Below are 22,382 nucleotides of genomic sequence, written 5' to 3'. Positions count from 1 at the left end.
TGAGGCCGTCCTCATGGGTGCGGAACTTGGCTATCAATTTCTGCTCGACGATTTTGCGTTGTCGTGTGTCTCGAAGGCCGCCTTGGAGTACGCTTACCCGAAGGTCGGTGGCTGAATGTCCTTGACTGCTGAAGTGTTCCCCGACTGGGAGGGAACCCTCCTGTTTGGCGATTGTTGCGCGGTGTCCGTTCATCCGTTGTCGCAGCGTCTGCATGGTCTCGCCAATGTACCATGCTCTGGGGCATCCTTTCCTGCAACGTATGAGGTAGACAACGTTGGCCGAGTCACAGGAGTATGAACCATGCACCTGGTGGGTGGTGTCCTCTCGTGTGATGGTGGTATCTGTGTCGATGATCTGGCATGTCTTGCAGAGGTTACCGCGGCAGGGTTGTGTGGTGTCGTGGACGCTGTTCTCTTGAAAGCTAGGTAATTTGCTGCGAACGATGGTCTGTTTGAGGTTGGGTGGCTGTTTAAAGGCGAGTAGTGGAGGTGTGGGGATGGCCATAGCGAGGTGTTCGTCGTCATTGATGACATGTTGAAGGCTGCGGAGAACATGGCGTAGTTTCTCCGCTCCGGGGAAGTACTGGACGACAAAGGGTACTCTGTTGGTTGCGTCCCGTGTTAGTCTCCTGAGGAGGTCTATGCGATTTTTTGCTGTGGCCCGTCGGAACTGTCGATCGATGAGTCGAGCGTCATATCCCGTTCTTACGAGGGCGTCTTTCAGCGTCTGTAGGTGTCCATCGCGTTCCTCCTCGTCTGAGCAGACCCTGTGTATTCGCAGGGCCTGTCCATAGGGGATGGCCTCTTTGACGTGGTTAGGGTGGAAGCTGGAAAAGTGGAGCATCGTGAGGTTCTCCGTGGGCTTGCGGTAGAGTGAGGTGCTGAGGTGCCCGTCTTTGATGGAGATTCGTGTGTCCAAGAAAGAAACTGATTCTGAGGAGTAGTCCATGGTGAGCTTGATGGTGGGATGGAACTTGTTGATGTTATCGTGTAGTCTCTTCAGTGATTCTTCGCCGTGGGTCCATAGAAAGAAAATGTCGTCGATGTATCTGGTGTATAGTGTTGGTTGGAGGTCTTGTGCAGTGAAGAAGTCCTGCTCGAACTTGTGCATGAAAATGTTGGCGTATTGGGGTGCGAATTTGGTCCCCATGGCTGTTCCGTGTGTTTTGGTAAAGAACTGGTTATCGAAGGTGAAGACATTGTGATCCAGGATGAAGCGGATGAGTTGTAGGATGGCGTCCGGAGATTGGCTTTTGTTGGTGTTGAGTATTGATGCTGTCGCAGCGATGCCGTCATCGTGGGGGATACTGGTGTAGAGTGCCGAGACGTCCATCGTGGTGAGAAGTGTTCCTGGTTCAACTGGTCCGTGGGTACTGAGTTTTTGTAGGAAGTCTGTAGTGTCGCGACAGAAGCTGGGGGTTCCCTGTACGATGGGTTTCAGGATGCCCTCGATGTATCCAGAGAGGTTCTCACACAGGGTTCCGTTGCCTGATACGATAGGACGTCCGGGTGTGTTGGCTCCATCAAAGACGGGCACCTCAGCACCTCACTCTGCCGCAAGCCCACGGACAACCTCACGATGGCCATCCCCACACCGCGCAACAATCGCCAAACAGGAGGGTTCCCTCCCAGTCGGGGAACACTTCAGCAGTCAAGGACATTCAGCCACCGACCTTCGGGTAAGCGTACTCCAAGGCGGCCTTCGAGACACACGACAACGCAAAATCGTCGAGCAGAAATTGATAGCCAAGTTCCGCACCCATGAGGACGGCCTCAACCGGGATCTTGGGTTCATGTCACGCTACACGTTACCCCACCAGCGAACAAATGTTATCTGTTTTTAATATAACGGGTCAGTTGCTGTCTTTTCTATGTTTCTACCTCTCTATCTCTGTTTTTTTTTGTTTGTTGTTTTTTTTTTGGTGATTTGTATATTCTGAGACCTGGCAGGTAACACCTGTCTGTCTGCACACTGATTGCCTTGGCAACGGGCAGTTGAAAAAACTGTCTGTTATCACCAAGCATTGTTCTGTGAATTATAAATGCGACTTCATTTCCACATCGTTCACCTGAGGAAGGAGGTAGCCTCCGAAAGCTTGTGAATTTAAAATAAAATTGCTGGACTATAACTTGGTGTTGTAAAATTGTTTACAATTGTCAACCCCAGTCCATCACCGGCATCTCCACATCATGACAAAGATTGGTGGCATTGTAAGCAGTGTAGACGAAAACATAAAATTACAAAGCGATATTGATAGATTAGGTGAATGGGCAAAACTGTGGCAAATGGAATTCAGTGTAGACAAATGTGGGGTCATCCACTTTGGATCAAAAAAGGATAGAACAGGGTACTTTCTAAATGGTTAAAAAGTTTAAAAACAGTGGATGTCCAAAGGGACTTAGGGGTACAGGTACAATGATCATTGAAGTGTCATGAACAGGTGCAGAAAATAATCAAGGCGGCAAATGGAATGTTGGCCTTTATATCTGGAGGACTGGAGTACAAGGGGGCAGAAGTTATGCTGCAGCTACACAAAACCCTGGTTAGACCGCACCTGGAGTACTGTGAGCAGTTCTGGGCACCACACCTTCGGAAGGACATATTGGCCTTGGAGGGAATGCAGCGTAGGTTTACTAGAATGATACCTGGACTTCAAGGGTTAAGTTACGAGGAGAGATTACGCAAATTGGGGTTGTATTCTCAAGAGTTTCGAAGGTTAAGGGATGATCTGATCGTAGTTTATAAGATATTAAGGGGAACAGATAGGGTGGAGAGAGAGAAACTATTTCCGCTGGTTGGGGATTTTAGGAGTAGGGGGCACAGTCTAATAATTAGAGCCAGACCTTTCAGGAGTGAGATTAGAAAACATTTCTACACACAAAGGGTGGTAGAAGTTTGGGACTCTCTTCCACAAATGGCAATTGATACTAGCTCAATTGCTAAATTTAAATCTGAGAAAGATAGCTTTTTGGCAACCAAAGATATTAAGGGATATGGGCCAAAGGCAGGTATATGGAGTTAGATCACAGATCAGCCATGATCTTATCAAATGGCGGAGCAGGCACGAGGGGCTGAATGGCCTACTACTGTTCCTATGTTCCTAACTGCTACACCGTCTGTGGCCACATTCAAAGCACCGACAACCATACAGTCCTGTTCCAGCTTCACATGCAGGCCCACACTGCATCAGGCCATATATTCTACCTGTCAGTGTTAGCAGTGGCTCAGTGGTAGACCATAAGACCATAAGAGATAGGAGCAGGAGTAGGCCACTTGGCCCCTCGACCCTGCTCCGCCATTTAGTGAGATCATGGCTGATCTGATTTTTACCTCAACTCCACTTTCCCGCCCTTTCCTCATATCCTTTGACTCCCTTGCTGATCAAAAATTTGTCTAACTCAGCCTTGAATATATTCAATGACTCAGCCTCCACTGTTTTTTGGGGTAAAGAATTCCAAAGATTCACGACCCTCTGGGAGAAGAAATTCCTCCTAATTTCCGTCTTAAACAGGCGACCCCTTATTCTGAGACTATGCCCCCTAGTTTTAGATTCCCTCATGAGGAGTAACATCGTTTCAGCATCTACCCTATCGAGTCCCCTCAGAATCTTGTATGTTTTAGTAAGATCTTCTCTCATTCTTCTAAACTCCAATGAGTATGGACCAAACCTGTTCAATCTTTCCTCATAAGACAACCCTTCCATACCCGGAATCAACCTAGTGAACCTTCTCTGAAATGCCTCCAATACAAGTATGTCCTTCCTTAAATAAGGGCACCAGAACTATATGCAGTACTCCAGGTGTGGTCTCACCAGCACCCTGTACAGTTGTAGCATGACTTCCCTGCTTTTATACTCCACCCCCCTAGAAACAAAGGCCAATATTCCGTTTGCCTTCCGGATTACCTGCTGCACCTGTATGTTGACTTTTTGTGTTTCATGTACGAGGACACCCAGATCCCTCTGTACCGTAGCATTTTGTAGTATTTCTCCATTCAAATAATATTTTGCTTTTTTATTTTTCCTCCCAAAGTGGATGACTTCACATTTTCCCACATTATATTCCATCTGCCAAATTTTTGCCCATTCGCTTATCCTGTCAATATCCCTTTGCAGATACTTTGTGTCCTCATCACAACTTGCTTTTCCACCTATCTTTGTATCATCAGCAAATATGGCCACAAGACACTCTGTTCCTTCATCCAAGTCATTGATATATATTGTAAATAGTTCAGGCCCCAGCACTGAGCCCTGCGGCACCCCACTAGTTACAGATTGCCATTTTGAAAATGACCCTTTTATCCTGACTCTTTGTTTTCTATTAGTTAGCCAATCCTCTATCCATGCCCGTATATTACCCCCAACACCATGAGCTCTTATTTTGTGCAATAATCTTTTATGTGGCACCTTATCAAATGCCTTTTGGTAATCCAAATATATTGCATTCATTGGTTCCTCTTTATCCACCCTGCCCGTCACTTCCTCAACGAACTCTAATAAATTTGTCAGACATGATTTCCCCTTCATAAAACCATGTTGACTCTCTCTGATTGTGTTATGAGTCTCCAAATGTCCTGCTATTAATTCCTTAATAATGGATTCTAGCATTTTCCCAATGACAGATGTTAGGCTAACTGGTCTATAGTTATCTGCTTTCTGTCTCACTCCCTTCTTGAATAGGGGTGTTACGTTTGCAGTTTTCCAATCTGCTGGGACCTTTCCAGAATCTAGTGAATTCTGGAAGATTATAACAAATGCATCCACTATCTCTGTAGCCACTTCCTTTAAGACCCTCGGATGCAAGCCATCAGGTCCAGGGGACTTGTCAGCCTTTACACCTATTAGCTTACCTCGTACTTTTTCTCTAATGATAGTGATTGTTTTTAGTTCCTCCCTCCCCTTTGCCCCTTGATTTTCTACTATTATTGGTATGTCATTAGTGTCTTCTACTGTGAAGACAGATACAAAATATCTGTTCAATTCCTCTGCCATTTCCTTGTTTTCCATTATTATTTCCCCAGTCTCATCCTCTAAGGGACCAATGTTTACTTTAGCTACCCTCTTCCTTTTTATATACATGTAGAAGCTTTTACTGTCAGTTTTTATATTTCTTGCTAGTTTACTCTCATAATTTATTTTCTCCCTCTTTATTATTCTTTAAGTCATCCTTTGCTGGTTTTTAAAGTTTTCCCAATCTTCGGGCTTACCAGTAATCTTTGCCATGTTGAACGTTTTTTCTTTTAACCTGATACCATCCTTGACTTCCTTGGTTAGCCATGGTTAGTTCACCCTTTTTGTAGAGTCTTTCCTCCTCACAAGGATATATTTTTGTTGAGAGTCATAAAATATCTTTTTAAATGTTTGCCACTGCTTATCCACCATCATACCATCTAATCTGTTTACCGAGTCTACTTTAGCCAATTCCGCCCTCATTCCTTTATAATTGCCCTTATTTAAGTATAATACAGTAGTTTCAGACCCAAGATCCTCACTCTCAAACTGGACGTGAAATTCTATCATGTTATGATCACTGCTTCCCAAGGGATCCTTTACTTTGAGATCATTAATTAATCCCGTTTTGTTACCCATTAACAGATCCAAAATGGCCTGTTCCCTGGTTGGTTCCCCGACGTATTGATCTAAGAAACAGTCCCTAATACATTCTATGAACTCCTCCTCAGGGCTATTTTTGCCAATTTGATTTGTCCAATCTATGTGAAAGTTAAAATCGCCCATGATTATTGCATTACCTTTTTTACAAGTCTCCCTTATTTCCTGATCGATATTTTGCCCTACAGTGTAGCTACTGTTAGGGGGCCTATATACTACTCCCACCAGTGATTTCTTTCCCTTGCTATTTCTTACCTCCACCCAAATTGATTCGACATCTTGATCTTCTGAGCCAAGATCATTTCTCACTATTATACCAATTTCATCCTTTATTAACAGACCTACCCCACTACCTTTACCTTTTTTCCTATCCTTCTGAAATGTTAAATAACCCTGAATATTTAGCTCCCAACCTTGGTCACCTTGCAACCACGTCTCTGTAATGGCCACGAGATCATACCCATTTGTTTCTATTTGTGCCTTCAATTCATCTATCTTATTACGAATGCTGTGCACATTCAGATAAAGAACCTTTAATTTTGTCTTTTTCCCATTCTTTCCTACCCTGGCCCCAATTGCTAGTGCACTCTTATGTTTGTACGCTCTGTCCCTTCCTGACACACACTGTTTATCATTACCCCCATCACTTTCCTGTACTACTTCCTTGTCTTTTCTCTTTGTCAATCTAAACTTCGCCTCACCTGAACCCTCCCCCTCTCTATTTAGTTTCAAGCCTTCTCTACTGCCCTAGTTATTCAGGTAGCACTCTCGCCCCTGAATCAGAAGGTCATGCATTCAAGTCCCACTCTAGAGACTTGAGCACATAATCTAGGCCGATAATCCCAATACAGTGCTGAGGGAGTGCTGCACTGTCAGAGGTGCCGTCTTTCGGATGAGATGTTAAATTGAGGACCCGTCTGCCCTCTCAGGTAGATGTTTCGAAGAAGAGCAGGTGTCCTGGCCAATATTTATCCCTCAACCAACATCACTAAAATCACTAAAACAGGTAATCTGGTCATTTATCTCATTACTGTTTGTGAGACTTTGCTGTGCGCAAATTAGCTTCTGCTTTTCCTATGTTCCAATATTGACTACGCTTCAAAGGTACTTCACTGGCTGTGAAGTACTTTAGGACGTCTGGAGGTCATGAAAGGCACTATATGAATGCAAGTCTTTATTTCGTTTTTTAAGTTAAGGTATTGTAACACTAACATCTGTAATGGTGAGCCCCAAAGCAAGCATCCAACAAAACCTAGCTGCAGGATTGGTGTCCAATTACTTACACACACTTGGATGCAGGGTGGAGACTTGGGTGTCACTGCATGTGCTCAAAGAAATTCCAACATCTATAGGGTAATATAATTGATTCAATGATCCCAAGCAGGGCATTCACATTCAAAGAGAATGTGAGTTGGTGAATCAGCAAATCAGTGCTGTAACCTTGTGTCCAACCTGCGCTTCCTTTGAACTCGCTCTCTGCTGTGGACACACAATTGGTCAATGGACCATTATTTCTCTGGTTGCAGTAAAAAGTTACAGATGACAGAAGGGAACTAACCCAAAAGGGAGGAGGGTCAGCAACTTTAAGCCCTTAAGCCCCTTTTAAGAAGCAAATATTGAAATCTTGGAGGGGGAGTGGGAGTTTGGAGGTCTTCCCAAACTCAGGGTTAGTTCCTACTTTTCACTCTCTCATAGCGATACTCTAAAATATGACACACAATATTTCACGTTTGCATCTTTTTTTATACAATGGTTAAAGTGAGAATGTAGGTGTACGAGAGGAGGATCCAGAACAATTGTTCAGAGATAACTGGAGAAAAGGAGTTGATTCTGAAAAAATGAGCAGAAGTCAAGGTGGATCAGTCACTGAGCCCTGATGGCTGTACCCTCGGCTGGATAAAGTCAGAGAGGAGATAGCAGAAGCTTTGGCCACAACTTTTCAATCCTACATTGTGCTGTAGGACTGGAGAGTTAAGCCAATGTAACATCTGTATTCAAAGGATAAACTGACCAATGATAGACCAGCTGGTCTAGCGTCAATTGAGGGCAAACACATAGAATCCATAATGGGAAAAATTAATGAGAATTTATAAATGCAAAGGTTAATCAAAGATAGCCAGCATGGATTTGTTAAAGGCATGTCATGTTTGACAGGTTCAATAGAGATTTTCTTTTAAGGAAGTGACCAATTGGATCGACAAAAGAATGCAGTAGATGTAGTGTATATGGATTTCCAAAGGCTCTCGATAAAGTGTCGCAGAAGATGCGCGCTAGAAAATTCAGGAATATGGTATAAGAGGAAATGTAGCAACATGGACAGAAAGTTAGTTGAAGGCCAGGAAACAAAGTTAGGGGTAAATCGGTGCTGCTCAGATTGGAGAAGGGTTAAAAGTGGTGAAGTCCAGGGGTCAATGCTGCGTCCACTTTTGATCTCAGTATAAGATTTGGATTATTAATCAGACTATTTATTCACATTGAATTGATGCTCTATTGCACAATTTATTCACACTATAGTGAGGCCGGATTGGAATGTACTCCAGCTTACCTCCAGAAGATATATTCTTCATTTCTTCCACTTTAATCAGTTTCTTTTTCGCTCTGCGTTTTGAAGAAACCAGCTTGTGCAGCCTCTTAAACTTCACCTCTTGGACTTCATCATCCAACTGCTCCCATATCTAAACAGGATAGAAGTGGAATCTACAATAAATATGGTGGGCTTGTCAAACTCTACCTGATTCACAGAATGAGACCCACTGTGAAGTGTACACCCACTCCCGATGTTAAAGAGTACTAGGACTACGGGGAGTGGATGGTGGCAGCCATTAGGGCTTTAAATAAGTGGTCACAGGTGTCCCGGTGAAGCAAACAGAAAAGTGGGCTTACATAAACCAAATATTACAGATTAGAGGGAACTTCAGGGTGGAGAGACATAGGTTCTATCAGTCAATGGCGAGTTTTAAGCAAGTGTATTTTGTTTGGTGAATCTAACAATGAAAGTGCGCAGGAGTTTAAAAATGTGATCATTTAACCACACTGCTGAAAATGCTAAGTCTGACTTTGCCAGCATCTTGTTTTGCAGTTCCTGTATTTCTGTCCTTGTTAAATGTGACAATGGGAGATGCTGAGACACCAAATACTCACCCTTTACAGCCAGTTACCAAACAATAACATATCATCATGAACTGGGCGTTGTGTGTAAGCCACAGATCTGTAACCATATTGAACCACAGCTATATCTTTTAAAAAATTCATTCTCAAGACATGGGCGTCACTGGCAAGGCCGCCATTTATTGCCCATCCCTAGCTGCCCTGAGGTGGTGGTGGTGGTGAGCCTCCTTCTCGAACCATTGTAATCCATGTGGTGAAGGTCCTCGCACAATGCTGTTGGGTAGTGAGTTCCCGGATTTTGACCCAGCGATGAAGTAACGTTAATATACGTCCCAAGTCGGGATGGTGTGTGACTTGGAGGGGAGGTTGGAGGTGATGGTGTCCCCATGTGCCTGCTGCCCTTGTCCTTCTAGGTGGTAGAGGTCACAGGTTTGGGAAATGCTGTCAAAGAAGCCTTGGCAAGTTGCTGTCGTGCATCTGTAGGTAGCATACATTGCAGCAATGGTGTGCCAGTAGTGGAGGGAGTGAATATTTGAGCTGGTGGATGGGCTGCCGATCAAGCGGGCTGCTTTGTCCTGGATAGTATCGAGCTCCTTGAATGTTGTTGGAGCTCCAGCCATCCAGGCAAATATTCCATCACACTCCTGACGAGTGCTTTGTAGAGGCTTTACGGAATTGGGCGGTGAATCACTCGTCGCAGAATACTCAGACTCTGACCTGCGACGTGATCAGTCATCATACCAAATATTCTTGTTACTGGATATCATTAATGATATCCAGTAACAAGATATCATTTAATTCGGAACTTCTACATGTGAAACCCACTTGGTTTTAGCATCTGTGCTCGGAGAGAATGGTTGTGATTTGAAATCCCACTATTAGTCTCCACGTTACTAATAGAAAGAAAGAAGGAAAGAAAGGCTTACATTGTGGGAGAGGAGGGGGAGGGGCTGGGGCGATGATAAGAGGACGGGGCGAAGGCGGAGGACGGGGCAAAGGTGGAGGACATTTCTCTCATTATAAGGAACCCTCTCACTATCAGACTCCCAAGAGACGGAGGTTGAAATTCCTTGGTCCTTCCGGCGCACTCCTGCCATAACTATTTCGTGAGAGTCGCAATACCCCCCTCCCCTTCCCCAATCCTGGGCAGCAAGGCCGCATTGAGTGGTATTTTGAGGTATTTGCCCCACATGGCACGGGATTTCACCCGTGACATTTCAACATGGTGACCTCCCACTGACCCTGCATATTCCGGTGAAGGTCTGTAGCTGAGATTACCCCTCTCAACTGTGGCTCAGTCGGTCTCACTCTCGCCTCTGAGTCAGAAGGGCATGGGTTCAAGTCCCACTCCAGGGACTTGAGCACAGAATCTAGGCTGACACTCCCAGTGTAGTACTGAGGGAGTGCTGCACTGTCGGAGGTGCCGTCTTTCAAATGAGACGTTAAACCGAGACCCTGTCTGTCCTTTCAGGTCGACGTGAAAGATCCTCGGGCAATATTTCGAATAAGAGCAGGAGAGTTCTCCCCAGTGTCCTGGCCAATATTTATCCCTCAACTAACATCAATAAAACAAATTATATGTTCATTTACCTCACTGCTCTGTGCAAATTCACTGTCATGTTTCCCTACATTACAACAGTGACTACACTTCGAAAGTACTTAAGAACATAAGAAACAGGTGCAGGAGTAGGCCATTCGGCCCCTCGAGCCTGCTCTCCATTCAATAAGATCATGGCTGATCTTCGACCTCAACTCCACTTTCCCGCCCTATCCCCATATCCCTTGATTCTCTTCGTGTCCGATTTGCTGTAAACTGCTTTGGGACTGAGGTTATGAAAGGCGCTATAATCTTTCTTTCTTTCACCAGCAGGCGCAATCCCAGGGTATTTGCTGGGGTCACGGTCCCCCGAGGGTTTTTGGGGCCCAGAGCTTAACAGCAGTAAACGGACTTTACTCACACCACCATCGGAGGACTCATCCCATGGCTCATGGGCTCCACCTGCCGATTGAGTTGAATCCATGCTCAGCGATAGCCTGTTGTGGCACTCGTATTCTTTGAGCTGGAAAATAAATCAGAATTACGTTCCTTTTTGTAAGAAATAAAACCTGGGAGGAAAAAAAAATAAACAAACAGAGCAGACTCTCAAATAGCGATTACTATCAGCCTTGGCTCGGTGGTAGCACTTTTGCCTCTGAGTCAGAAGGTTGTGGATTCAAGCCCCACTTCAAAGACTTGAGAACATAATCCAGGCTGACACACTGAGGGGGTATTGCACTGTCAGAGGTGCCATCTTTCAGATGAGACGTTAAACCGAGGCTCCGTCTCCTCTCTAAGGCGAATGTAAAACATCCCACGTCACTATTCGAAGGAGCAGGGGAATTCTCCCTGGTGTCCTGGCCAATATTTGTCCCTCAACCAATGCCTAAAACGGATGATCTGCTCATTTATCACGTCGTTGTTTGAGAGACCTTGCTGTGTGCAAATTAAAGTACTCCATTGGCTGTGAAGTGCTTTGGGATGTCCTTAGGGCATGAAAGGCGGGATATAAATGCAAGTTTTTGTTTTAGTAGCGATCCAAAATTGTAGCAAAGACCAAGAGCATTTGGCTGTGCAAGGTTAGACTTCGCCATGTCAGGAAGGATTGCCAAATGGGTCCTTCCTCTTGATTGGGAATGGTGGTTGGTGGTAAAGTATAAGTGTTTGGGCCTGGAATTTCCTGCGGGGGCACAACTCAGAAGTTGCACTCGAAATTACCCTCATTCTGTCGATGTCTATATACACCCAAATTTCCTGCCAATCTCGTTAACATAAGGCAGAACTTAAAAATAGGTATAAACAACGAAAACTCAATAAACAATCGAGCCCAAGGAAAGTCTCTGGAGTGGAGCTTGAACCTTCTGACTCAGTAGCCGTGAGAGGAAAAAAATGCTAGTAAAATAACCTTAATCAAAAGCGAGTAGATGTTACTTTTTTTTATATTCGTTCATGGGATGTGGGCGTCCTTGGCAAAGTCAGCATTTATTGCCCATCCTTAATTGCCCTTGAGAAGGTGGTGGTGAGCCGCCTTCTTGAACCGCTGCAGTCCGTGTGATGAAGGTTCTCCCACAGTGCTGTTAGGAAGGGAGTTCCAGGATTTTGACCCAGCGACAATGAAGGAACAGTGATATATTTCCAAGTCGGGAGGGGTGTGACTTGGAGGGGAACGTGCAGGTGGTGTTGTTCCCATGTGCCTGCTGCCCTTGTCCTTCTAGGTGGTAAAGGTTGCAGGTTTAGGAGGTACTGTCGAAGATGCCTTGGTGAGTTGCTGCAGTGCATCCTGTAGATGGTACACACTGCAGCCACAGTGCACCAGTGGTGAAGGGAGTGAATGTTTAGGGTGGTGGTGGGGTGCCAATCAAGCCGGCTGCTTTGTCCTGGGTGGTGTCAAACTTCTTGAGTGTTGCTGGAGCTGCACTCATCCAGGCAAGTGGAGAGTATTCCATCACACTCCTGACTTGTGCCTTGCAGATGGTGGAAAGGCTTTGGGGAGTCAGGAGGTGAGTCACTCGCCGCAGAATACCCAGGCTCTGACCTGCTCTTGCAGCCACGGTATTTATGTGGCTGGTCCAGTTAAGTTCCTGGTCAACAGTGACCCCCAGGATGTTGATGGTGGGGGATTTGGCGATGGTAATGCCGTTGAATGTCAAGGGGAGGTGGTTAGACTCTCTCTTGTTGGAGATCGTCATTGCCTGGCACTTGTCTGGTGCGAAAGTTATTTGCCACTTATCAGCCCAAGCCTGGATGTTGTCCAGGGCTTGCTGCATGTGGGCACGGACTGCTTCATTATCTCTGAGGTTGCAAATGGAACTGAACACTGTGCAATCATCAGCGAACACCCCCATTTCTGACCTTACGATGGAGGGAAGGTCAATGATGAAGCAGCTGAAGATGGATGGGCCTAGGACACTGCCCTGAGGAACTCCTGCAGCAGTGTCCTGGGACTGAGATGATTGGCTTCCAACAACCACTACCATCTTCCTTTGTGCTTGGTATGACTCCAGCCACTGGAGAGTTTTTCCCGATTCCCATTGACTTCAATTTTACTAGGGCTCCTTGGTGCCACACTCAGTCAAATGCTGCCTTGATGTCAAGGGCAGTCACTCTCACCTCACCTCTGGAATTCAGCTCTTTTGTCCATGTTTGGACCAAGGCTGTAATGAGGTCTGGAGCACAGTGGTCCTGGCGGAATCCAAACTGAGCATCGGCAAGCAGGTTATTGGTGAGTAAGTGCCGCTTGATAGCGCTGTCGATGACACCTTCCATCACTTTGCTGCTGATTGCGAGGAGACTGATGGGACGGTAATTGGCCGGATTGGATTTGTCTTGTTTTTTGTGGACAGGACATACCTGGGCAATTTTCCACATTGTCGGGTAGGTGCCAGTGTTGTAGCTGTACTGGAACAGTTTGGCTAGAGGCGCGACTAGTTCTGGAGCACAAGTCTTCAGCACTATAGCCGGGATGTTGTCGGGGCCCACAGCCTTTGCTGTATCCAGTGCACTCAGCCATTTCTTGATATCACGTGGAACGAGTCGAATTGGCTGAAGACTGGCTTCTTTCTTTGATGGGGCTATCGGGAGGGGGCCGAGATGGATCATCCACTCGGCACTTCTGTCCGAAAATGGTTGCAAACGCTTCAGCCTTGTCTTTTGCACTCACATGCTGGACTCTGCCTTCATTGAGGATGGGGATGTTCACGGAGCCGCCTCCTCCCGTTAGTTGTTTAATTGTCCTCCACCATTCACGACTGGATGTGGCAGGACTGCGGAGCTTTGATCTGATCTGTTGGTTGTGGAATCGCTTAGCTCTGTCTATAGCATGTTGCTTCAGCTGTTTAGCATGCATGTAGTCCTGAGTTGTAGCTTCACCAGGTTGGCACCTCATTTTTAGGTACACCTGCTGCTGCTCCTGGCATGCTCTTCTACACGCCTCATTGAACCAGGGTTGATCCCCTGGCTTGTTGGTAATGGTAGAGTGAGGAATATGCCAGGCCATGAGGTTACAGATTGTACTGGAATACAATTCTGCTGCTGCTGCTGATGGCCCGCAGCGCCTCATGGATGCCCAGTTTTCAGCTGCTAGATCTGTTCTGAATCTATCCCATTTAGCACGGTGGTAGTGCCACACAACATGTTGGTGGTGTCCTCAGTGCGAAAAGGACACAAGGACTGAGCGGTGGTCACTCCTGCCAATACTGTCATGGACAGATGCATCTGTGACAGCTGGATTGGTGAGGATGAGGTCTGGTAGGTTTTTCCCTCGTGTTGGTTCTCTACCCCCTGTCGCAGGCCCAGTCTGGCAGCTATTTCCTTCAGGACTCGGCCAGCTCAGTCAGTAGCGGTGCGACCGAGCCACTCTTGGTGATGGACTTGAACCTGTATGAGATGAGCCCGAGTTACCTTAGCAAGTGCCTCCTCTATTGTTATCATCTTGTCTTTAACCATCATCATCAGCTCAATGCGGTCCTCATCACTCATGGTAATCTCACTGGCCACAAATCCAACATCTTCTCCTTTAAAGATCAACAAGAAAAATTGGGTTTGGGGGAGGGAGAAGAAAGATTGTTCTGTTATTAAAGAGTCTTCAAAGGAGAGGTTTTAAAACATGACCCACCAGCAAAACTCAGGGCATCTATCTGCATCTCAGATTTTATGGGGCTAAAACTAAAAGTGGCTTTACTTTTGTAACTGAAAAATCAGGTAAATCATCATAGAATCTTGCAAAACAGAAGGAGGCCATTCGGCGCAACATGCCTATGCCAGAAAGTAAAGATATTACATTTAAAAAAATTAATTCTCGAGATGTGGGCATCGCTGGCAAGGCCGGCATTTATTGCCCATCTCTTATTGCCCTGAGAAGGTAGTGGTGGGCCTTCTTCTTGAACCGCTGCAGTCGGTGCGATATTCTTTGTAGCAAGTTTGATACAACCGAGTGGCTTGCTGGACCACTTCTGAGTCAATCAATTGCGTTTTTACGACAATCCGACAGGTTCGTTGTCACTTTTACTGAGACCAGCTTTTTATTTCAAGATTTTCAAAAACCTGAATTCAAATTCTCAAACTGCCATGGTGGGATTTGAACGCAGGTTCTCTGAATTATTAGTGCAGACCTCTGGATTACTAGTCCTGTAACATAATCATTGCGCTAACGTACTCCTATGTAAATGATGATAATATTTGTTTTGCATGGTATACAAATTAATACCAAAGAAAAGTGGCAGAAGTTTGTACCATTAACATTTTGAGGACAGGTTGCATAGACTAGATTTGTTTTCGCTTGAGTATCAAAGATTAAGGGGTGATCTAATTGAGGTGATTACAGGATTTGATAGGGTCGATAAAGAGAAACTATTTCCTCTGGTGGGGGAGTCCAGAACAAGGGGGCATAACCTTAAATTTAGAGCTAGGCCGTTCAGGGGTGATGTCAGGAAGCATTTCTTCACACAAAGGGTGGTGGAAAGCTGGAACTCTCTCCCCCAGAAAGCTGTTGAGACTGGGTCAATTGAAAATTTCAAGGCTGAGATTGATAGGTTTTTGTTAGGCAAGGATATTATGGGTGATGGAACCAAGGCAGGTAAATGGAGTTAAGATACAGATCAGCCATGATCTAATTGAATGGCGAAACAGGCACAAGGAGCTGAATGGCCTACACCTGTTCCTATTGTTCCTGTCAGTAAGCACATCTAACCTCTCCCAGTCCACTGCGATAGCAACACTGACACCAGGAATGGCATCCCTGACACCGTTGAGGCATCGTCGACCGGATATAGGTCGAATGACGCAGTCCAATCAGTCAGACTGTGAAATGACGACTGAAAGGCTGTTTCCAGTAGGGTCCCACAAGACTCAGTACTAGGTCCCTTCCTTTTTGTGGTTTATATCAATGATTTGGACTTGAATGTGGGGGGGCTTGATCAAGAAGTTTGCAGATGATACAAAAATTGGCCGTGTGGTTGATAGTGAGGAGGAAAGCTGTAGGCTACAGGAAGATATCAATGGACTGGTCAGGTGGGCAGAAAAGTGGCAAATGGAATTCAATCAAGAGAAGTGTGAGATAATGCATTTGGGGAGGGCAAATAAGGCAAGGGAATACACAATAAATGGGAGGATACTGAGAGGTGTAGAGGAACAGAGGGACCTTGGAATGCATGTCCACAGATCCCTGAAGGTAGCATGACAGGTAGGTAAGTTGGTTAAAAAGGCATACGGGATACTTTCCTTTATCAGCCAAGGCAGAGAATATAAGCGCAGGGAGGTTATGCTGGAAGTGTATAAAACATTGGTTAGGCCACAGCTTGAGTACTGCGTACAGTTCTGGTCACCACATTACAGGAAAGATGTGATTGCACTAGAGAGGGTACAGAGGAGATTTACGAGGATGTTGCCAGGGCTGGAGAATTTTAGCTATGAGAAAAGATTGGATAGGCTGGGGTTGTTTTCTTTGGAACAAAGGAGGCTGAGGGGAGATTTAATTGAGGTATATAAAATTATGGCAGGACTAGATAGAGTGGATAGGGAGGAACTATTTCCCTTAGTAGAGGGGTCAGTGTACAGGGGGCATAGATTTAAAGTCAATGGCAGAAGGATTAGATGGGAACTGAGGAGAAATTTTTTCACCCAGAGGGTGGTGGGGGTCTGGAATTCACTGCTTGAAAGGTGGTCGAGGCAGAAATCCTCAGCTCATTTAAAAAGCACTTGGATGTGCACTTGAAGTGCCATAACCTACAGGACTACGGACCAAGTGCTGGAAAGTGGGATTAAACTGGATTGCTCTTTTTTGGCTGGCATGGTCAAGATGGGCCGAATGGCCCACTATGCTGTAACTTTCTATGATTCTGTGAAATCTAGCGCTGTGGTCACCTTCAAAACCATGAGCAGTGCCTCACGTCCCTGGAGGGGGAAAGGTGTCTGCAGGTCAGGGATAACCTGTGAGCTGCCTCTTGTTCATACACGACACTGGGATGTTCAACCACTTGAGCTGCAGTGCTCCCAAGAAGCACTTCAACATCTTGCTGTGTAAAGTGGCGTTCTGTTCAATCTGGTCAGCCTGACACTTTGGGTACAGAAGGACAGAACTGTATAAAACATTGGTTAGGCCACAGCTTTAGTACTGCCTACAGTTCTGGTCACCGCATTACAGGAAAGATGTGATTGCACTAGAGAGGGTACAGAGGAGATTTACGAGGATGTTGCCAGGGCTGGAGAATTTTAGCTTTGAGACCAGAACTGTATGCAGTACTCAAGCTGTGGCCTAACCAATATTTTATACAGTTCTGTCCTTCTGTACCCAAAGTGTCAGGCTGACCAGATTGAACAGAACGACACTTAACACAGCAAGATGTTGAAGTGCGTCTTGGGAGCACTGCAGCTCAAGTGGTTGAACATCCCAGTGTCGTGTATGAACAAGAGGCAGCTCACAGGTTGAGCGATGCCTTTGAACTTCACTGTGACGGCAGCTGCATTGATTGTAAATTTGTAAATCCCTATCTCTGTAACCTCCTCCAGCCCTACAACTCTCCGAGATCTCTGCGCTCCTTCAATTCTGGCCTCTTGAGCATCCACACCTTCAGCTGCCCAGGCCCTCCTTTAAAACGCACCTTAAAACCTGCCTCTTTGACCAAGCGTTTCATTATTTGTCCTGAGGAGCATCTGATAATGCTCGTATGAAGTGCCTTGGGATGTTTTACTACATTAAAGGCACTATATAAATGTAAGTTGTTGTTGTTGTTGTTACCTTGTGAATGGCTGCTGATCGAAATTTCATTGTAAGTCCTCCAACGTGCTCTGTTTCAGAATATCTTCCAAGCACGTCAAACGGTACATCCCAGTCAGCAGTCAGCCTGAAGCCAGCAGCAAGACTGGGCTAGATTTGGCTCTGTGGTGTGTTTCACCACGAGAAGTGAGTGATGGTGTTTCAGGATTAATTATACATATTGGGGCGGGGGGTTACAGCATAATATGTGTCTTTGTTGTCCTGATTTCAAGGGGAATAATAAAGTCTGTCACTGCTGTAACTACATTCCTTGTACTGAGTCCTGTTCATTTACTTGTTTACTGTTAAATAAATCTATCTGCTGCTTTATACCGATAGCTCGGTCTGATAGAGAATATTTTCATCTGCCTACTGAAGATCAGGTGATTGAGTGACTCATGTGGTATATTCCAGTTAACCAGACTACAATGATGGGGGAGGCCTTCGTTCGACACCCTGTGTCCCAGTGCGTCTGCCTGGATATTGGGCAGCTGAAGGAACACTTTGTAGAAGATGAGAGATCTACTGACAGGAGTGAGGAGTGGCACTGAACCCCAAGAAGTATCTAGTGTAAAACAGCCTAAAAGGTAAAACTCTTGTTGCCGTTGTGTTTAATGCAATTCTGTGGATACAAAGTGGATCTGCCGCAATAGCCTCCAACGGTAGGGTTGCCAACTCTGGTTGGACGTATTCCTGGAGGTTTAATCACATGATCTCTCACCTCCAACTGCTCCACCCAGTCAAACAGCCTTTTTTTCCCCATCTCTAGTCTGGAAGTAATATAACTAATAAAATTGCTCAAAGGAAATGAAAAAGTGCACAATTTTTTTTAATGCCCCAATGATTTTTCTCCCAAGTGTTGCTCGCAGCAGTGTCCAGGAGATTAATCTTTCATTCCTGGAGACTCCAGGACAATCCCTGGAGGGTTGGCAACCCTACCAACTGGCCTTCAGCTAAAGTTCCTGCCCCCATCGCACAATTGGCACAAGTACAAGTGGAAGCGAAAGCTCCCTCATAATAGCTTTACCTTTACACAGTTCCCGCACTGCATTCCCTTTCTGTGGTTTCCGAAAGCCCTGCCAAAAGGATTTGTTTTTCTTTTTCCAGTCACTACTTCCTGTAAGGAGAACATAAAATAGTCAAACAGCATTGAACCCTTTCTCCATTATTTCATGAATTAATCTTAACATTCTTCAACTCCACTCTCACAGAAGGTTCTATACTTTAAAATAAGATCATATCCTGTGGCAATGCTGTTTAACCTGGCTCCAGGCCCGGAAGCATGGTGTCCGATATTTACCCCGGCCCCAGGCCTGGGAGCACGGTGTCCGATGTTCACCCTGGCTCCAGGCCCGGGAGCACGGTGTCCGATGTTTACCCTGGCCCCGGCCCGGGAGCACAGTGTCCGATGTTTACCCTGGCCCCAGGCCCGGGAGCACGGTGTCCGATGTTTACCCTGGCCCCAGGCCTGGGAGCACGGTGTCCGATGTTTACCCTGGCCCCGGCCCGGGAGCACAGTGTCCGATGTTTACCCGGCTCCAGGCCCGGGAGCACGGTGTCCGATGTTTACCCTGGCCCTAGGCCTGGGAGCACGGTGTCCGATGTTTATCCTGGCCCCGGCCCGGGAGCACGGTGTCCGATGTTTACCCTGGCCCCGGCCCGGGAGCATGGTGTCCGATATTTACCCCGGCCCCAGGCCTGGGAGCATGGTGTCTGATGTTCACCCTGGCTCCAGGCCCGGGAGCACGGTGTCCAATGTTTACCCGGCTCCAGGCCCGGGAGCACGGTGTCCGATGTTCACCCTGGCCCCAGGCCCGGGAGCACGGTGTCCGATGTTCACCCTGGCTCCAGGCCCGGGAGCACGGTGTCCGATGTTCACCCTGGCCCCAGGCCCGGGAGCACGGTGTCCGATGTTCACCCCGGCCCCAAGCCCAGGAGCTCGGTGTTCGGTGATTCCTCTGCACAGCCCTAGCCAAAGTTAAGAGTCAACCACGTTGGTGAGGGACTGCAGTCGCATACAGGCCAGACCAAGTAAGGAAGGCAGGTTTCCTTCCCTAAAGGACATTAGTGAACCAGTTGTGTTTTTACAACAATCCAAGAGCTTCATGGTCACTTTTACCGATACCTGCTTTTTATTCCCAGATTTTAAAAACTGAATTCAAATTCTCAAAACTGCCACAGTAGAGTTGAACTCACATTTCCTGGATTATTAGTCCAGGCCTCTGGATTACTAGACCAGTAACATAAGCACTACACTACCTTACTATTAAAGGGTGGATATCATTAACTGAAGTAAGGGTGAACTTCTTATTCAAGGTTTGAGTGCATTATGGTCAAGTGTCAGAACTATTAACTTCCTGCCCTCCATCCTTAAAGGAGATTGGCTCTTGTCAGCCTCCAATTTATCCCCTCCTCCCATTCGACTGCAATAACGGGTCATGCTGGGTCAGGGCAAGAAGCTCTTGGAGCTGAGTTGAGCCCTGAAACATTTGGGGTTGGGTCAGTAAGCACTCCAGACTGGGTCAGATTGGAACGTGAACAGCTTGCACTGATATAGCACCTTCAACATCCCAAGGCACTTCACAGGATGAAGTGACTGAAAGCACAGAGGAATACATTTTGAAGAGGCTTTGAAGAAGGGGCGAGTTGTAGCAAGGCAGAAGTGGTTAGGAGAACTCCAGCGCTGGACTGTACAGTCTGACGACTGTGCCAACAATGGCAGAGCAGAGGGCAGAAGAGATCAAACAGCCAGGCCGTAGGTAGTTGTAGAGGTCGAGTGGCACAATGGCTGGAGTGATTCGTGAGGAAAGTTGAGGATGTTGAAATCGAGTTGTTGGGAATGGGGATCTAGTGCAAGTCCCGAAGGCAGAGTGATATGTGTGTGGGGCTTAGTGTGGGACAGAATATAAATATATATATATATATATATATACACACATATATTATATATAGAGAGAGAGAAATAGATAAAGAGAGAGACACATAGAGATAGATGTAGACATAAATAGACAGAAAGACACACACAGAAACACAAACAGAGATGGCGACAGATAGAAGAATAAATATAGACAAATAGAGGTAAGATAGAGATTGACAGGTGGGTAGCTACATAGAAAGATGGATAGGGAAAGAAATAAGATAAATACATATATAGACAGAAAGACAAATGAACATATAGATTGACTATAGATGAGTAGATAAATAGAAAGAGACAAATAGACAGATCGACAGATCCACAAGTCAACATATACAGATCGACAGATTCACAAGTCAACATATACAGATCGATAGATCCACAAGTAAACATATACAGATCGATAGATCCACAAGTCAACATATACAGATCGATAGATCCACAAGTCAACATATACAGATCGATAGATCCACAAGTCAACATATACAGATCGATAGATCCACAAGTCAACATATACAGATCGATAGATCCACAAGTCAACATATACAGATCGATAGATCCACAAGTCAACATATACAGATCGACAGATCCACAAGTCAACATATACAGATAGATCCACCCGTCAACATATATAGATCGATAGATCCACCAGTCAACATATATAGATCCACCAGTCAACATATATAGATCCACAAGTCAATATATAGATCCACAAGTCAACATATGTAGATCGATAAATCCATTCCTTATATAGATAGATAGATTCACAAGTAAACACATACAGATAAATCCACAAGTAAACATATATAGATCGATAGATTCACCAGTCAACATATATAGATCCACAAGTAAACATATATAGATCCACCAGTCAACATATATAGATCGATAAATAAATAGAAATAGGTAGATAGCCAGATAGATAGATGAATAAAGATAATTAGATAGACAGACAGATGGATAGTCAGACAAATAGATGCACAGCCATATAGATGGACAGACAGAAAAGACAAATAGGTAGATAGATAGATAGATAGATAGATAGATAGATGGATAGATAGATGGATAAAGTTGGAAATCTGAGGATCCTTTAAGTTCAATAATTTAACAGTAATCATCAGAACAAAATGATACTCACCGACTGATCCATCCTCTGAGCTCGACTTGCAAATCAAATGTCTGTTTAAAAAACACAGGTGTGTTAGAATGCAGGACATTTTCATGTGATTAAAAGAAGAGCTATACAAGTAAATTCATGAATAATGAAAGCCCCCAGTTCAACAACTCTCTACTGAACAACTCTTTCCAGGCATCTAATCATTAGATTGAAATCCAGGGCCCATCCCTGGCTCGTGTAGACTCTGAGCGTCAAGGAGCCATTCACTGATGGAAGGATAGAGACAGACTGGGATTCTGGCCGTGTATGATTTGCAGCGTGAACCAGGCAGGCAAATAGACTGCCGCAAACCACTGTGCAACTGCACATTAGGCCAACACTTTCAGCAGCCAGAACATTAAATGCAAGGTCAATAGGACGGCAGCTGGAAACTGACAGGAACAAACCTTCCGACTCCCAGGGGTCTGGCATTGTTTGGTAAGGAGTGGCAAGATGCTAACTGAGTAAAACACTGGCAGTGTTTTTTTGTTCAGAGAAGGTAAGGGAATGAATTTGGCCAGAATGTGATTTCAATGCTGAGACAGAGCAGGGCTGAATTTGCAAGACTGGACAGATAAGTGGGAATTAGTTTTAATTAATGGTGTCTAAATTAACTCATAGTACAGTAAAGGCAAGATCAAGAGGAAAGGTTTCTGGGAGATACATTGCTGAAAATGGTTACCTGACAGATAGAGAGGAATTGTGAAGGCAGGGGAGGGAAGTGGATGAGTGCCTGCAGGGGGAGGGGAAAGGGACAGGGACAGGAGCTACCAGCGCAGGGAAACCCTGTGGGTCTGGACTTGTCC

At 45.5% G+C, this 22,382-nt stretch overlaps 1 protein-coding gene across 3 annotated transcripts in view; it reads right to left on the bottom strand.

The window, feature by feature from the left end:
• Window positions 1–22,382, bottom strand: part of sash1a (SAM and SH3 domain containing 1a) — a 98,334-nt gene that overhangs the window by 37,247 nt on the left and 38,705 nt on the right. For all 3 annotated transcript variants that reach the window (XM_067989336.1, XM_067989338.1, XM_067989337.1), the window contains exons 5-9: window positions 21,559–21,599; window positions 18,534–18,623; window positions 14,155–14,267; window positions 10,676–10,777; window positions 8,155–8,284 (exon numbers count right to left, since the gene is read on the bottom strand). In XM_067989336.1, the coding sequence (XP_067845437.1) occupies window positions 8,155–8,284; window positions 10,676–10,777; window positions 14,155–14,267; window positions 18,534–18,623; window positions 21,559–21,599 (476 nt within the window). The remainder of the gene's footprint in view (window positions 1–8,154; window positions 8,285–10,675; window positions 10,778–14,154; window positions 14,268–18,533; window positions 18,624–21,558; window positions 21,600–22,382) is intronic.

This window comes from Heptranchias perlo, chromosome 8, assembly GCF_035084215.1.
Source record: "Heptranchias perlo isolate sHepPer1 chromosome 8, sHepPer1.hap1, whole genome shotgun sequence".
Lineage (NCBI taxonomy): Eukaryota > Metazoa > Chordata > Chondrichthyes > Hexanchiformes > Hexanchidae > Heptranchias > Heptranchias perlo.
The sequence above is the reverse complement of the archived record's forward strand: the minus strand, read 5'-3'. Positions and strand labels throughout refer to the sequence as shown.